Source organism: Phacochoerus africanus, chromosome 7, assembly GCF_016906955.1.
Source record: "Phacochoerus africanus isolate WHEZ1 chromosome 7, ROS_Pafr_v1, whole genome shotgun sequence".
NCBI lineage: Eukaryota > Metazoa > Chordata > Mammalia > Artiodactyla > Suidae > Phacochoerus > Phacochoerus africanus.
This window is the reverse complement of record NC_062550.1, coordinates 22,931,156-22,949,796: the sequence shown is the minus strand read 5'-3', so window position 1 is coordinate 22,949,796 and position 18,641 is coordinate 22,931,156. Positions and strand designations below refer to the sequence as shown.

General features: G+C 36.8%; 2 protein-coding genes across 2 annotated transcripts; one reads left to right on the top strand and one right to left on the bottom strand.

Moving 5' to 3' along the window:
• The first annotated feature begins 206 nt into the window (after positions 1–206).
• Positions 207–2,923, top strand: LOC125130349 (olfactory receptor 6C4-like). The gene is made up of 2 exons (XM_047785723.1): positions 207–265; positions 1,987–2,923. The coding sequence occupies exons 1-2, from the start codon at positions 207–209 to the stop codon at positions 2,921–2,923; spliced, it is 996 nt and encodes a 331-aa protein (XP_047641679.1).
• A 6,416-nt stretch (positions 2,924–9,339) lies between these two features.
• On the bottom strand, positions 9,340–10,273 carry LOC125130693 (olfactory receptor 6C2-like). Its single transcript, XM_047786344.1, is given in 2 exon segments — positions 9,340–9,568; positions 9,570–10,273. Coding segments are annotated over 2 exon segments (933 nt in total).
• Between the last annotated feature and the right edge of the window lie 8,368 nt (positions 10,274–18,641).

The window sequence follows — 18,641 nt, the reverse complement described above, 5'->3', positions numbered from 1 at the left end:
GAAGCATCAAAAGTACATGGGAAGCTGATAAAAAGAAAAACACGTTCAATTTTATGCTACTTGGAGACTCTCATGGCACATCTCATCTCTGACATCCCTCTTAGGAACAACAAGGTAAACAGCCTACTGCAGTCATTCAGAGGTTTAAGGTGTAAGCATTACATGTTTTTAAAGTCAGTCGTGCTATTATTCTAAAAACATGGATCATGAAATCAATCAACTGTGAAAATACAGATGAAAATGCAGGACTTACCAAAGACCACAGGTCAGTACAAAAAAGCAAGGCATGGCTGTAGGGGGTACAGGTCAATGCAATGCCTCCAAAAGCTGTACAGAACAATGGGGAAATTGCAAAGAATGATTTTGAAGATATGATTTTCCTTATCCATATGCATGTGAATTAGAGGGGCCTACACTGTCTTTGCTTCTTAATCAGAAAAATCTAAAGATGCGCACAGTTTCCTTCCTTGAGGATTATCAATTTATCTACAAAGGACTCTAACTGTCAGAAACATCAACAAGAAAATCTGAGGCACGATAAATTATCACCCTTAGTTTGTCACTGAGGATTCCTCAAGACTTTGTGCAAAACCTATTCTGAGAGGCATTCCTGTTGTGGCTCAGAGGTAATAAACACAACTAGTGTCCATGGGATGCGGGTTTGATCCCTGGCCTCACTCAGTGGGTTAAGGATCCAGCATTGCTGTGAGCTATGGTGTAGGTCACAGACATGGCATGAATCCTGCATGTTTGTGCCTGTGGTGTAGGCCAGCAGCTGCAGCTCCAGTTGGACCCCTAGCCTGGGAACTTCCATATGCTGCATGTGCGGCCCCAAAAGAACAACAACAATGAAAAATATACTCTGTGATACTATCTGTGGATCTCTCCAGATCTCTATTCTCAGAGACATATCCCCAATTAGTGTGTAGGAGACTTTGAAAATGGCAAAGAAACATAAATAAATGCTGATTAATATGATTTAATGCTGAGACTTGTCCATGTAGTCAAAATAAAATGAGAGAATACTGAACTAAAAAGATCTAAGAGTCCTAAAGCCCTATTACAAAGTCATCCTACCAAAGAAGTGGGGCTATAGAAAAAGTCAATCATACATCAAGATCTTCAGCATTATCTGCTTGGAGAAATTTCTGTTGCTTGCTGAAACAAGGGAGTCAGAGATTTGTATAGTAATGGAGACGAGGATTTATGGCAAGTATCCACTGAAACATCAAATTGTACAGGGAGAGTAGGCAAGATACAGAAAGGGGAAAAAAGCGTGAGGAGGGGAAAGGGAAGGAACAGAATCAGATGGAAATGTATCTACCAAGTGCACAGAAGTATAAGAGATTTATAAAGTCAGATAAAGTGACTTAAATGCAGAGATATCATAAACATTTTGGGAGGGAAAGATAGGTTCAAAAATTATTCTTCTGAAACAAAATTGAGTAATTATTCTGCAACAAATTCTGTGATGTGTCCAGGAATAGATCAACTTGAGGAATTACAAAGACTGGCAATAGGAGTTCCCATTGTGATGCAGCGGAAACGAATCCAACTAGTATCCATGAGGATGTGGGTTCAAGCCCTGGCCTCGCTCAGTGGGTAGAGGATCCAGCATTGCTGTGATCCGTACATCATAGTGTAGGTCTCAGATGTGCCTCAGATCCCATGTTGCTGTGGCTGTGGGGGAGGCTGGCATCTGGAGCTTCGATTCAACCCCTAGCCTGGGAACTTCCATATGCCATGGGTGTGGCCCCCAAAGTAAAAAATAAAAAGAAAACCAGAAAGACTGGGAATGAAGGTCACTTACACAAGATATGGGACATCCCTGGAGTCAAGTCCAGTCCAGCAGGACACAGGTTTGGGCCAACTGAATGTAAAGTTATATTTGACCTGATTTGGTCAATTACAATCAGCTTTACCTCTCCTATCTCAAGAAACTTTGGTTTTCATCATTCTCACCTTTTCCCTTTAGAGCCCCTAAAGGTCAACAGTGAAAAACCGAACCACATTTACTGAGTTTATTCTCTTGGGTCTCACAAATCAACCTGAGGTCCAGGTGGTGACATTCATCTTTCTGTTCCTCACCTACCTGCTACGTGTCCTAGGAAATCTGACGATCATCATTCTCACTCTGGTAGACCCCCACCTCCAGACCCCCATGTACTTCTTCCTCCGGAACTTCTCCTTCTTAGAAGTTTCCTTCACATCCATTTTTATTCCCAGATTTCTGACCAGCTTGACAACAGGAAATAAAGTCATCAGCTTTGCTGGCTGCTTGATTCAATATTTTTTTGCTATATTTCTTGGGGCAACGGAGTTTTACCTCCTGGCTTCTATGTCCTATGACCACTACGTGGCCATATGCAAACCCCTGCACTACCTGACCATCATGAACAGCAGAGTCTGCATCCAGCTTGTGTTCTGCTCCTGGCTCGGGGGATTCCTAGCTATCTTTCCCCCAATCTTCCTGATGAGCCAGGTGGATTTCTGCGCCTCCAATGTTCTGAATCACTATTACTGCAACTATGGTCCCCTCCTGGAGCTTGCCTGCTCAGACACAAGCCTCTTAGAACTGACGGTCATCTTCTTGGCAGTTGTGACTCTGGTGGTTACTCTGGTGCTGGTGACTCTCTCTTACACATTTATTATCAGGACCATTCTGAGGATCCCTTCTGCCCAGCAAAGGACAAAGGATTTTTCCACTTGTTCTTCCCACATGATTGTCATCTCTCTCTCTTATGGCAGCTGCATGTTTATGTACTTTAATCCTTCTGCAAAAGAAGAAGGTTCTTTCAACAAAGCAATAGCTGTGCTCATTACTTCAATTACTCCGTTGCTGAATCCCTTCATTTACACGCTAAGAAATCAGCAAGTGAAGCAAGCATTCAAAGACACCATCAAAAAGATTGTGAAGCTTTAAAAAACAAAATATATTTCCAGGAAAATATGTTTCATTTAATAAATATGTATTCAGTGTCTACTCTATTTCAAGTGCTGCATTGGCACTTGAGGATAAAAATATGAAAGACCTAAAGTCCTAATTTCAAGGAATCAATGGTGTAGTGTGATAGGAATGTGTTGAAATTGTAAATTGATGTCATAAGTTTACAGAAAATAAAATAATATGGTAAGTGTTATTAGAGAAGGATGAATGAGACTCCCAAAATAGAGTAATTGGGAAGCATTAACTGTTTTCTGGAAATTACTTGAAATTTAAGAGGCAAAACAGATTGCTCATTTAGAAGAATGGGAATATAAAAACTTAGAGTGAGAGAGGCCAGCTCATAAAGGTATTTATTATAAAGTGTGGAGTTAGTTGGACATTGACGAGTCCCCAGTAGTTTTTAAGAAAGGCGGGTATATTATTAGCATTGTTTTAAAGGAAATCTAGCTGGGGCATTAGTCTTGATTAGGGAGTTCTGGAGATGATGCTTCTTTCAAAGTGTCAATATTTTTTATTCTCCTTATCTTTTTCTTTATCTTTCAGTTGAAGCCATTGCAACTTCATTCTTCCATAAAACACAAAAAGGCATTTGGTCCACTTTTCCTCAAGTGAGGTGAAAACGCTCAAGATTTTGTCAATTTACACCTCCATTTTCTAGAAGTTTTTGGTTAGAAGAGATTTCTAGAGGCAAAGTCAGACTCCTCTCACTCCTCCTAAACAAATGGCAGTTTTCATAGCTGCCATGTTTTTATGTTAATGGCTGAGATTGCCACACTCTCTCTTTGAGAGTCTCCAGTAATTTCTTTCTATTTTGACTTCATTTTCATCTTTTTGTCTCCTTTGTTAGGTATTATAAAGGATAAATTCTGTGATATGACTTCATTTGTTTAACTTTTCCCCAAATTTTTGCATTTTTTCCCACATAAGCCATGGATGCCTCATTCATAAAGTGAAAAGGAATATAAAGTAGCAATACAGTTTTATACCCAGAAGGTTCCAGATTATGAGTTTTTGCAACTAACAGGAATAAACGACCCTATCAAAAATCTACACATGGATTCAAGGTAACAACAAACTGAATTTGAATACAGCCTCAACTTCAATGGAACCTAGGACATTTTGGAAATCTGAATACCTGTACATAGTTCCGTAACAACCTTAATTCATTACAGAATACCAATTACTATTTAGGGTACAAACATGATGTGATGTATTCACATGTTTTATGTGCAATAATAATGGTGAACAGAATGAGGACTTAATGAACAAACTGTATGGGACTGATTGTGAGAGAAAATTTCCAGAACCACAGAAAATCTTGAAGAATATATAATATTTTTAACAAACAGCCTTTTATATAAAGCCATTGGTGTTTTGAATTATCTGGGTTTCCTTGGTGGCTAAGCCAGGTGTTGGTGATAACTTTCAATTCATTCCAAATCCCCTGAGCTATTAATTAGAGAAATGTTCTTAAACAGCAACCCCTGAGTCACCAAGTTCTCCCAAATCCACATTTCTACCAAAATCTATGGTGAAGTGAAACAAAATGCTATATAGTGGTTGAAAATACAGGCTTCAGTTCAAATCTCAGATGCCCAACCTTCTACCCGAGTCTCCTTACAACAATTTTTTACCTCCCTAGGGCTTACTTTTCTCAACTTTAAAGTGTGGATAATAATAGTGACTATCTTACATGACAGTTTTGAGCATCAAATAAGTATAAAAAAAGTTATGCCATTATTTATTGTGTTGTAAAAATGATATCCATTATAACACAATGATAATGGTAACCAATATCCTTGTCCAGAAACTCAGGCTTGGAATTCCCTGGTGGCACAGTGGGTTAAGGATCCAGTGTTCCTGTGGCTCAGGTCACTGTTGTGGCGCAGGTTTCATCCCTAGCCCAGGGTAGTTCCACATGCTGTGGCCATGGTCAAAAAAAAAAAGTGACGGAAGGAAGGAAGAGAAGAAAGGAGAAAGAAAGCCAGTTGAGTTGCCAGGCTAAACTGGTAAAAATAGGTTTTTCATTGATTGGTTTAACATAACTGGGACTATAAAATTGTTAGCCATTCTACTTGAAATCCCTTTGCAGCAAGGCTAGCTTATTTCCACTCCTCTTATGTCCAGTTGCATCCTTTGATAGCTGGGTCAGTGAAGGTCTCAATACACTTCAAATAAAGCCAAGAGAACAACCGGCAGCAGCTTGTTAGGGCTGGACAATCATCCACTCCATGTGCTCTGGATGAAGCTGAGATAAAGAGGAGTATTCAGTGTTAGTCAAAGTTTAAGAACACTAGCCAGGGCTTCACCCAGCCTTCACAACATAAGCACCTAGAAATAAATTTGGGAAGGACTCTGTCACCTCCTAAACGTGCTTGTCCAAAAAAAGAAAAGGAAAAAAAAAACCGATAAGTCATGGTTTTCTAAAACTGTTCACCTAGGTAGCTTTATGCTAATACTTACTTGGAATGTAGCCCAAGTCATAGAAAACCAAAGAAATGAATTTACTGATTCTGCAGCTGAACTTTTGGAATGTTACTGTCTAAATGTGTAAGTTGGTGGATTATCCTTCCTATCACCACTGTAGACAAGAATCAAAAGAAACAGCTTTACCTACCTAGTATTCTCAGGACAATCTCAGAGCAGTGCTAGGGTGAGGAGATGATAAAAATGAGTGAGGCCTAATGTACTACGCCAGGCATTCATTCTTCTATCCTCTCTCCCTAAGCCTCCACAGCTTGTGACTTTAGGAATTACAAGTCTAAACAGGTCGTCTTCTCCCAATGCTGCTTCTCGCAAAGAGTTTAAAATAATATACAAAAGGGAGAAAAAGAGATTTTTTTTTTTGAGAAGCCAAGTAAAGTAAGAACAGTTCTGTAATGACTTGGGCCTTCTAGCTTGAGGATCATCCTTTTATTCCTTTATATTCATCCGTAAGTTCATGAAATTTGGCACATAAACATCACTAGACTGTATAGAGGAAGCTATGGAGAGTCATAAGTTCACAAGCCAAAACTACCACCAATCAGAGGACTATATCCACTGTGGGCTGGAGGTAGGAGTCAGGGGCAAGAATATACATAAGATATAATATGACACAAAGAATTATTAGAACAGAAGCATCAAGAATTTAAAATAAGTATAATTTTCTCAAAAAGATAAGAATGATACTGGTAAAATGAAGGATAAAACATTATAAAAATACATAGGTTAAAAATTCTGCTGAAAAACATAAAAGAAATAAAGAATAAAACAGATGAGGCTAATACCAGGAGACATAGAACTAAAACAAAAATAGTGAACTAGAATATCAGATCTGATAAATTCTTTCATAAAACAACAGGAAACAAGAGATTAGATAGATAACAGAAAATATAAAGATACCAGATTCAATAGAAATGTAGGTGGGTAGATAGGCACCAAAAGACAAGAATATATACCAAAACCTAGATAATAGGTGTAACAGGTGAAGAGAAGATTAACAAAAAGAAATAATAATAGAGTTCCTATACTAGGCAAAGATGGATATCTCTGTGTATGCTGTGACAAGATAGATAAGGAACATTTATGCCTTAAGAAATCAGACATTTACTTTCTCTAACACCGCACCTGAAAATAAACTCAAAATGGATTATGCCCTGAATATAAAGCTGGATACTATAAAACTAGAGAAGAACATAGACAGAAAACTCTTGGACATAAATTGCATCGGTAACTTTTTGAATCCACCTCCTAGAGTAATAAAAATAAAAACAAACAAATGGGACATAATTAAACTTAAAAACTTCTGCACAGCAAAGAAAACCACACATACACACACACAAAAAGACGACCCAGAGAATGGGAGAAAATCTTTGCAAATGAAGCAACTGAAGATTAGTTTCCAAAATGCACAAATATCTCATGCAGCTTTATATCAAAAAAATAATAATCAAAAAATGGTCTGAAGATCTAAAGAGACATTTCTCCAAAAAATACAGACAGATTGCCAAAAAGCACATGAAAAGATGTTCACCATCACTAAATATTAGAGAAATTCAAATCAAGACTACAATGAGGTATCTCCCCACACCAGTCAGAATAGCCATCATCAAAATTCTACAAATAATAAATTCTGGAGAAGGTGTGGAGAAAAGGGAACCCTCATCCATTCTTGGTGGGAATGTAAATTTGTACAACCACTATGGAAAACAGTATGGAGATTCCTTAAAAACTAATTATAGAACTACTATATGATCCAGCAAGTCCACTCTCAGGCTTATACCCTGAGAAAACCATAATTCAAAAAGGTACACGCACCCCAACATTCACTGCATCAGTATTTGCAACAGCCAAGACATGGAAGCAACCTAAATTTCCATCAATAGAGGAATGGATAAAGAAGATATGGTACATGTAAACAATGGAATATTACTCAGCCATAAAAAAGAATGAAATAATTTCCACATGGATGGACCCAAGAGATTATCATACTAAGTGAAGTAAGTCATACAAGGAAAGACAAATATATGATATCTTATATGTAGAATCTAATAAAAATGATACAAAACAATTTTTTTATAAAACAGAAACAACACAGATTTCAAAATCAAACTTATGTTTACCAAAGGGGAAATGATGAGGGGAGGAATAAATTAGGAGGATGGGATTAACATATACACTGTACTATAAATAAAATAATAACTAACAAGGATCTATTGTACATCTCAAGGAAATCTACTCAATATTCTGTAATAACCTATATAGTAAACAAGAAAGGATATACATATATGTATAACTGATTCACTTTTTTTCAGTTAACTAATACAACATTGTAAGTCAACTATAATAAAATTTTTAACTTAGAAAAGAGAAATCAGACATTTAAATTTGACAGGAAATTTTACATTTAAATTTGACCTCAGAAGGCTTGCCACACAAAGGACATTTTCTTCCATAAAGAATTTTTATTTTTAAATATACAGAAAAATAACTAAGACATAAAAGTACCATGTAATAAACTGTAAACACTTATGTAACCACCACCCAAGAGGAGAAGAGAGCTAATTCCTTTTCAGTCAAACAATTGTGTTTCTCTAAAACCCACAGTTAACTAAAAGGCAAAGTAGAATTATACTTGACACAAAAATTCCATTCACAGAACAGAAGAGCCCTGGTTTACTCCCACACACCTTCATTTGTAGAAATGACTCAAGTGTTTTCTTGCTCTTTTCTGGACAATAGCACATTTCAGGACAACAGGAAATTCTGGACCCTCACTTTAAAGCCACCTTATTATGGCTCATGTTCAGTTGCCTCCCAGTAGGGCCTACAGCATTTTAACACAACCATCCCCTCTTATCAGTGGTCCCAGAAGCCAATTATACCCTCAAATGAGGTTCCCAGGTATTTATATAACCCTCTGACTTTATTTTCTGTGAACATTTTTGATTCCTAAGAGCAAAACCTTAACAGTCACCCTCAACTTTTCATCAAAAGACAAATTGGAAAACATTTTTAAAAGAAATATTCGAATAAAAGGACAAACATAGAAGGATGATGCAAATAATATGAAACATAAAATGATAACAAAGTAATTATGTAATGTATATTTTTAACTTTTAAACAAGCAGGACAAAAAAATAAACAAAAGAAAACATATATAGCCATGAACCTGAAAATGCCTCTAAGGGCAAAAGTATCCATCTACAATCACCTCACTTTTCAACAGTTTCAACCTTTGCAGAATCTTGTACTCTCAGCAGCAATCTGATGACTTTAAGCCAATAGTTTTTGTTTTGCATCTGGCTTTTCTTGTTTTCTTTGAAAAATTACTGAAGGAGGAAATCTTTCAATAATCTTTGAGGGGTATATTGCAACATCTCTTTGCATTGCTGGATGAGGGGGTGTCAGTTGTTTTTACATTATTTTAATACATTCAGATAAGAAAGGGAAAGGAATATTATGGTATTCTTATTTCTGTACCTATTCTTGTGTTATTTATTGTGAGGACAGCATTGACAAGGCTGATATGAAGATGAAGGTCGTCTGCATTTCCTGCAAATCGATGCATTTTTCCTCCTACAAAGGGAAGACTCTTCAAAAGTGGTTGTGTAGCAAAAAGGGGAAAGTAATGACATGTACAGAATAGCGACATGAAAGACTAATGACTAATGCTTATTTGAAATGATTATGAGGACTTGATTGAATTACCAGTTAAGAAGAGAGTGAAAGTTTTAACAGTTTAAGGGAGAAGAGAAATGCCCATGCACAGATGCTGGGACTGTCAGCTTTCTTTCTTCTCAGTTCTCTTTAATGTCTGTCAAAATGTGTCACCCTCATGGCTTCCATTTTCATCTACATTCTCATGATATATCTTTTAATTTAATTTTAATTCCCAGTATGCAGTTCTGCTACTTTTTTGAATGAAACACAAATCTTTTAAGAGTGTCATAGAAAGACTGCTTTACTTGTTTATTTCTCAGAGTATAAATAAAGGGGTTCAACAAAGGGGCAACAGATGTAGTCAGCAGGGATACTCCCTTATTAATGGACACTTCATCTTTGGCTGAAGGTTTGATATACATAAAGACGCAGCTGCCATAGGTCATGGAAACCACAATCATGTGGGAAGAACAGGTGAAAAGGCTTTTTTCTTTGCTGGGCAGATGGTAATCTTAGAATCATCCTAATGATGTATATGTAGGACAGAACGACACACACAAGGGTCACTATGAAGGTCAACACAGCACAGGCTATAACCAGCTGCTCTATGAACCATGTATCTGAACAGGAATTCTTCAGGATTGGAGAAGCATCACAAACAAAATGGTCAATAACTGAGTCACAGAATTCTAAATGGAGACTCAGGCCAAGGGGTGGAAGGATAATCAATAAGCCAGATACCCAGCAACAGAGGATGAGATTCCTACAGACTCTGCTGTTCATGATGCTCATGTAATGCAGGGGTTTGCAGATGGCCACGTAGCGGTCATAAGACATCACTGCCAAGAGGAAAAATTCTGTAGCTCCAAAGAGGACAATAAAAAAGATTTGGCTGAAGCAGGCATTGATGGTGATGGTTTTGTCCCCACTTGATATGATGTGCAGATAGGTGGGCACACAGGCAGTTGTGAATGAGATTTCTAAGAAAGAGAAATTTTGAAGGAAAAAATACATAGCTGTTTTTAAATGAGAATCCACCAAGACCAGAGAAATTATGGTCAGATTCCCAGTTACACTTAACATATATGTGATCAGCAGAAAGATAAAAACAAGAATTTCTAGTTGTGGGTCATCTGTCAAACCCAGTATGATGAACGTTGTTACTGCTGAATGGTTTCTCATCACTGACTTCATACTATTGCCCAATCTTCACATAAAAGTCACAGAAACTGCATCTGAGGAACAATGTCAAATATGACAGAATCAAATTGTGACTACAAATAACAAACTAGTCATATGCTGCTCCTTCTATAACTTGAAAAACAGTCTTTCATAGTTTTTCAGGAGTGATACCTTCAACTCCACTGAATGTACTACAGAGAAGCTAGAACCAATTTGCGTGAGTGCAAATCATATGTTTACATGAGCAACCTTGGACAAGTCATTTATCAGTCTGTTTCCAACTTCCTAATCTGTAAGAAGAGGTTAATGATGATACTACATTATAGAGTAACTGTGAATTTTAAATGAGTTAAATCATTTAACATGCTTATAATAGTCCTTGGGAAACAAGTATCAATATTATTTTTCTAATTTTCTTTCTTAAAAAATACTTTCTTAAGTTCCTCTAGTTAAACTTGAAAGTCTTTCCATTGCAAAACCAAAGGACAACCAAATGAATGAGATATTTGCAAATGACATTTCTAATAAAGAGTTAATATCCAAAATAAAGAGCTCACAAAACTCAATATCCAAAAAAAATAGCTGAAAAAAATGGGCAGAAGATCTGAATAGACATTTTTCTAAAGATATACAGGTGGAAAACAGACACATGAAAAGATGCTCAACATCACTAGTCATCAGGGAAAGGCAAATCAAAAACTCAATGAGATATAACCTCACCCCTGTCAGAATGGCCATCATCAAAAAGAACACAAATATTGGCAAGGGTGTGGAGAAAACGGGACACTGGCACACTGTTGATAGGAATGTAAATTGGTGCAGGCACGATGGAAAAGTTTATAAGGTTCCTTAAAAACTAAATATAGAAGTACCATATGATCCAGCAATTCCACTCAGGTATATTTTTCTAATTTTCTGAAGCCAATATCTAATCACCTCAAGAAGGAATTTAGCTGTCAGGTAGCACCTCTGTGTGTGCGTGGGTGTGTGTGTGTGTGTGTGTGTGTGTGTGTGTGTGTGTGTGTGTGTTACATCATTAATTTCCTCCATACTCCTAGATTAACTTAATCAACATAAAACATGCTCTGGTATTCCTTATAAAATCCTTTTTAAAAAATCCTACTAATCAGAGAGTTACACTACTATCGCATATTCTTTGAATAAAATTTCTTGTCATTGTCATATAGTTTTGACCTTCAGAAACATGTTAATAGGTCTGGTCAAAAATAAAATAAATTTAAATTGAAAAAGATGGGAGGGGAGTTCCCGTCGTGGCGCAGTGGTTAACGAATCTGACTAGGAACCATGAGGTTGCCGGTTCGGTCCCTGGCCTTGCTCAGTGGGTTAACGATCCGGCGTTGCCGTGAGCTGTGGTGTAGGTCGCAGACGCGGCTCGGATTCCGCATTGCTGTGGCTCTGGTGTAGGCCGGTGGCTACAGCTCCAATTCGACCCCTAGCCTGGGAACCTCCATATGCCGCGGGAGCGGCCCAAGAAATAGCTAAAAAAAGACAAAAAAAAGAAAGAAAAAGATGGGAGGGAGTACCTGAAATTTAAATTAAATAGAAAAATATCCACCCATTTGTATCACAATACTTAATCTCATACACCATAATCACAGCAATGAGGGGGAAAGAAAGGACTAGTCCAGACACATATCTGATTATATCTGCACTATTTTAGTCTGAGGTAGGGCAGGAAGAATTTTAAATAAATCCTAAACTCTTTTTAGTGGGCAATGTTTTTGTAATAGTATGGGCAAAATTGCTGAAATATTTTAGATTTACTATCAGACTGAGCAAATGAGAAAAGGGTGATTTTTCAGAGTTTTTGCCAAGAAATTAGAAAGATACATACTGATTGGAGACAAACAAGAAAGAATCTTGAGTGGATGAACTGTTCTTACAGGTCTCAATATAATCTAATAATTTCTAAAATGGGTATGTGAAGGTTTAAATAATCTAAATATGCATAGATGAAGGAAACCATTTTTTAAAAATGAAAAGTTAATCCACAGAATAGGAGAAAATGGAATTAATCTCCAAAATATACAAATATCTCTTGCAGCTTTATATCAAAAAAAACCCAAGAAACCTAATCAAAAATGGGCAAAAATCTAAATAGGCATTTCTCCAAAGAAGACAGACAGATGGCCAAAAAAACACATGAAAAGCAGATCAACATCACTAATTATTAGAGAAATGCAAGTCAAAACTATAATGAGGTAACACCTCACACCAGTCAGAATGGTCATCATGAAAATTCTACAAACAATAAATTCTGGAGATGGTGTGGAGAAAATGGAATCTTCCTATACTCTTGGTGGGAATGTAAATTTGTACAACCACTATGGAGGAGAGTATGGAGGTTTCTTAAAGAAATAAATATAGAAATACTATATGACCCAGCAATCCTACTCCTTGGGCATCTATCCAGAGAAAACCATAATTCGGAAAGACGTTCATTGCAGCACTATTTACAGTAGCCAAGATATGGAAGAGACCTTAATGTTCATCAACAGAGGAATGGATAAGGAAGATATGGTACATATATATACAATAGAATATTACATAGCCATAAAAAAGAATGAGATAATGTCATTTGCAGCAACATGGATAGACCTAGAGATTATCATACAGAGTGAAGTTAGGGAAAGACAAATATATAATATCACTTATATGTGGAATCTAATAAAATGATATAGAAGAATTTTTTTTATAAAACAGAAACAAATTCATAGATTTCAAAACTAATCTTAAGGTTACCATGAATGAAGCCATTCATAGGACGGAAGAACTGGGAGGGTGAGAATAACACGTACATCGTACTGTATAAAACAGACAATTAATGAGAACCTATTGTATACCACAAGAAAATCTACTCAATGATTTGTGGTAAATTTCCTATATAGGAAAAAAGAATGTCTATATATGTATAATAGCTGATACATTTTGCTGAAACTTATACAACATTGTAAGTTAACTATACTCCAAATAAAATTAAATTTTAAAAATATGCATATATGTATATGTGCAAGGATATTTGTAGGCATATATGTGCATATTTTTGTATGCTGTAGTCTACGTGTACATGATGCTTACATTTCCTTAGTCCACTAAAAATAGCTAAGAAAAGATACCCCAGTAGCAATTAGCTCACCTAAGGGCCCAGATTTTGGCATCTGTTCCCCACCAAAGTAAGCCAGTTTTCCCTAAAAATTTGCCTTATCCAGGACTGAGGTAGAGTAGGTGCAACATGAGCATGCAACATCTTATCATGCCAAAATTAAGGAAATCCTCAAATAAACAATGGGACTTGTCACAAAGTCCGCACAAGCCAGCTTGAAAGAGGGCCCATTGACAAATGTGGGAATTTGAGCACCAAAATTATTAGGTACAGTAGTAAACTATAAGCCATTGAAAACTAGGAATTCATGACAGCATATAAGGAATAAATGGATCAATTATTTTGGAAGAAAAGGCTGGGGTCTTACTTATAAAACATCAAGGACAAGCTGGTAGATACAGATAAAGTAGGAAAAGTTTTTGAAATCATTATTGTAAAGACCAAATCAGGTAAAAACCATCAAAAGATGCAAATTAAAGGGAAATTTTTGTTGAGGAATAGGATACTTGCATGGTCTTGAGGTATATTCTCATAGACTGCTTACTAGTTACAAAGGAAATAATGATGGAGAAATTGGACAACTTGACCTGGGAATCAGATTGGTCACCCTGAGGATGACATAATACCATCTGTAGAGTACTCTGGCTAAGAATGAATAACATGAATCTAATGAGAGACAATCAGAGAAACCCAAACTAAGGAAATTCTATTGTGGGGGTGGGGGAAGAATAGGACAGGACAAGGGAGATTGCATTGTACAAAAATGTCTGTCTCTATTCTACAAAGCTATAGTCATCAAAACATTATGGTGCTGGAACAAAAACAGAGATACAGATCAAAGGAATAGGATAAAAGGCCAGAAATAAATCCAAGCACCTATGGTCAACTAATATATGGCAAAAGAGGCAAGAATATACAACCTAAATGTCCATCATCAGACGAAAGGATTAAGAAGATGTGGTGGAGGAAAGATAATCTCTTCAAAAAGCGGTGCTGGGACACTTGGCAACGTCATGTAAAAGAATGAAATTAGAACATTCTCTAACATCATATACAAAAATAAACTCAGAATGGATTAAATACCTAAATGCAAGGCCAGAAACTATAAAACTCCTATTGGAAAACATAGGTTGAACCCTTTGCCATAAATCACAGCAAAATCTTTTTGATCCACTCCTAGAATAATGGCAATGGAAACAAAACAAAACAAAAACCAATGGGACATCATTAAACTCAAAAGCTTTTGTACAGCAAAGGAAACCATTAGAAAAAGAAAAGACAACCCACAGAATAGGAGAAAATCTTTGCAAACAAAGCAACCGACAAGGACGTAATCTCCAATATATACAAACAACTCATACAAATCAACGACAACAATAAAAAACAGCCCAACAGAAAAATGAGCAGAACTTCTTTCTCCAAAGACATACAGATTACCAAGAGGCACATGAAAAAATGCGCAACATCACTAATTATTAGATAAATGCAAATCAATACTACAATGAGGTACCATTTCACACTTGTCAGAATGATCATCATCAAAAGTCTACAAAAAACAAATGCTGCAGAGGGTATGGAGAAAAGGGAACCTTCATACACTCTTGCTGGGAATGTAAATTTGCACAACCTGTATTGAAAACAGTATGGAGGTTCCTCAGAAAACTAAAAATAGAATGACCATATGATCAGCAATCACACTCTTGGGCATATACCCAAACAAAAGTTTCATTCAAAAAGATACGTGAATCCATATGTTCATTGCAGCACTATTCACAATAGCCAAGACATGGAAACAACCTAAATGTCCATCATCAGATGAATGGATTAAGAAGATGTACATATACACAATGGAATACTACTCAGCCATAAAAAGAACAAAATAATGCTATTTGCAGCAACATGGATGGAACTAGAGATTCTCATACTAAATGAAGTAAGTCACAAGGAGAAAGGCAAATACCATATGATATCACTTATATGTAGAATCTAAAATATGGCACAGATGATCCTATCCACAGAACAGAAACAGACTCAGAGACATGGATAGCACACTTGCGGTTGCCCAGGGGGAAGAGGTAGAAGTGGACTGGACTGGGAATTTGGGGTTAATAGATGCAAACAATTACATTTAGAATGGATAAGCAATGATATCCTGCTATACAGCACAGGGAACTATATACAATTTCTTGGGATAGAACATGAAGAAAGGTAATATGAGAAAAGGAATGTATGCATATGTATGACTGGGTCACTAGGCTGCACAGCATAAATGGATACAATGCTGTAAATCAACTGTACTCTAATAAAAAAATCTGCCTCAAAAAAATGCATAGGCTGTAGAACTGTTCCAAATAAAGGGGGCTAGAGAATCATGACAATTAATACGATACCTGACACAAGACTGGATCCTGGGAAGAAGGGAGAAAAAAATCATATTAAAGATATTATTGGTTCAGTGGCAAAATGGAAATATAAATAGAAAATTAGATAAAAGAATTGTATCAGTGCTAAACTTACTGAAATTGATACACACTGTGGCTTTGAAATGAATATCCCTGTTCTTAGGGCATATACACTGAAGTATCTAGTAGTAAAGCATCAAAGAGCCATGAAATACATATTTTAACTTCAAATATGTCATAAAAATATTACGAAGAGCGATAAATAGGAAGTGATAGAGTCAATGGGGAAAATATTAACAGTAGATACACCTAGATAGTCATCTATTCTTGGCACAATGACTAATTTTGCAAGTTTTCTGTAAATTTGAAATTATCTCTAAATGAAAAGTAAGAGAAAAACCCTCATACTGCCTTACTGCCGGTCTATCACCTCATTCTCCACTCCATTTAACAGAAAAGTTCCTCCAAAGAATTATCTTCAGTCTTTAATTCCCTTGCTCTCTGTACACCTTTTTTTTTTCTCTCACAGAAAGATTTTTTGTTGTTATTGGAACATTAATGTTTACTATTTCTTCTCCAGTGACATTTTCACAGTGATAAAAACAATGTGAGAGCCATTCTCAACACAATTTTTTTTCTTTTTAGGACTGTACCTGCAGTATGTGGAATTTCCCAAGCTACGGGTTGAATGGAGCTGCCCCTGAGGCCTATGCCACAGCCACGGAAACATGGGATCCCAGCATACCAGCGAACTACGCTGAAGCAGTTTGTGGCAGCACTGGATCCTTAACACACTCAGCAAGGCCAGGGATCAAACTCACATCCTCATGGATACTAGTTGGGTTCTTAACCTGCTGAACCACAACGAGAACTCCTTTCAACACATTTTTAAGTATACAGTGCAGAATTAACCATAGTCACTGTGTTACTCAACAGATCTCCAGAACCTATTCATCTTCCATCACTGAAACATTTTATCTGTTAAGCAGAAATTCCTCATTTCACCTTTCTTCCTACTTCAATCTCACCTCCACCCTACTACGCCACGAAAAAGCCTTCTATCAAAGAAACCTCTCACTTCTTATTAACAAATGAAGTAACCAGGCATCAATCCTCATGTTTTTCAAATTCAGTTATGCTTAAACATCTTTTCCTCAAAGACTTTTTTCCTCTTGGCTTCTTTGTTGCCTCACTCCTGATAGTATTCATGGCTCATTTCTCCCTCCTTTCAACATCCTTCTCTTATACCAACTTTCAAATGATAAAGGACCCCCATGCTGTCCTCTTACCTTCATATCTACACATTCCCCAATGGGATAATGTTCAATTACATAGTTGAAATGTCATCTTAATTTTAACATTTTGATAATTGATAGATACAAATGGATAGATGTATGATATATATACACATGTATGTAGAATCCATATTTAATAGCAATTTGTATGTCAAATGCTCCTATAATCCCTCCGTATACAAAATGTGACAATAGCTCTCTATCCATCTCTAGCCACACCTCCTAGCCATCTCTGATCTTTTTCACTTTGACCACTCCCTGGTTATCTACCTGGCTTTCTCTCCGATGTTCAAGGCAGCCCTACTTTGAGCCTTTGCACAGACTGAGGCATCTTCCTTGATTGTTCTTCTTCTGTCTGCACACTCTCGGATGAATCTTGTCACAGTGGGCTCAGCTCAAATGTCACCAACTTACAGGCCCTTCCCTGACCACCACATTGGCACCGGCTGTCTTTCGTCTTCTTCCTGGTAATTAACATATCCTGAAATTTTGTCTCCTCCTCACTTACCACCAGCTAAAAGCTTCACTTGGGAAAGAAACTCAAATAGCTTATAGTCACCATTATACCAACATCTATTGACAACAGTGATAGGCATAGTGTTTGGTATGATAGAATTTGCTGAAATACTGGGATTTACCCTTTCACAACCAGAATCATTTAAACAGAAATGTTAAATGTAAACAAATAAATGAAACTTTAAAGTAGGATTTTTCACCTTAGTAATAGAAAGCTGTAGAATATTTTTAGGAGATGATGGGCAAAGAAAAGCCTTTTACGAGACGTTTTCCTCAGTACCTATTAAATAATATTTTATACCATATTAACATTACATAATGCTTTTAAAATCCACTCTGATGAAGAGAAAAAAATGACCAAATATTCTGGATTTATCCCCCATGCCATAGTGTCCAAGCAGGTAACCGATGTCCTCTCTCTCTCTCTCTCTCTTTTTTTTTTTTTTTTTGCTTTTTAGGGCTGAACCCATGGCATATGGAAGTTCCCACACTAAGGGCCATATGGAAGCTGTATCCACCAGCTTATACCACAGCCACAGTAACACAGGATCCGGGCCATGTCTGCGACCTACACCACAGCTCACAGCAATGCCAGATCCTTAACCCACTGAGCAAGGCCAGGGATCGAACCTGTTTCCTCATGGATACTAGTCAGATTTGCTTCCACTGAGCCACAATGGGAACTCCTCTTCTCTTTCTTAATACCACTTCTATCTACTCAAATTATGGAACAATGTGGTAATAAGACCAATGGCCAACTACATAGTCACTTAGGATCTAGGCAAGAGCAATGCAATATCTAATCTAATACATTGGTCTATTCAACTCTTTGCTGTCTTCAGTCAATATTTTATGTCTTTATTGTCTAATACGGTAACGATTTGCCACGTACGTATGTTGAGAACTGAAAATGTGCCTGGTTTGATTGAGATGGGCTGTAACTGTAAAATGCACATGATATTTGGAAGACTTAGTAAGAAAACAATAATATAAAACATCTCATTAGTACTTTCAACATGAATATATGTTGA

Bases quoted from the DNA above. Each gene is read 5' to 3' on its own strand.
- LOC125130349 (XM_047785723.1), top strand. From the start codon at position 207: ATGAAATCAATCAACTGTGAAAATACAGATGAAAATGCAGGACTTACC. The intron at 266-1,986 runs GTCAGTACAAAA...GAGCCCCTAAAG, and splicing joins GGACTTACCAAAGACCACAG to GTCAACAGTGAAAAACCGAA.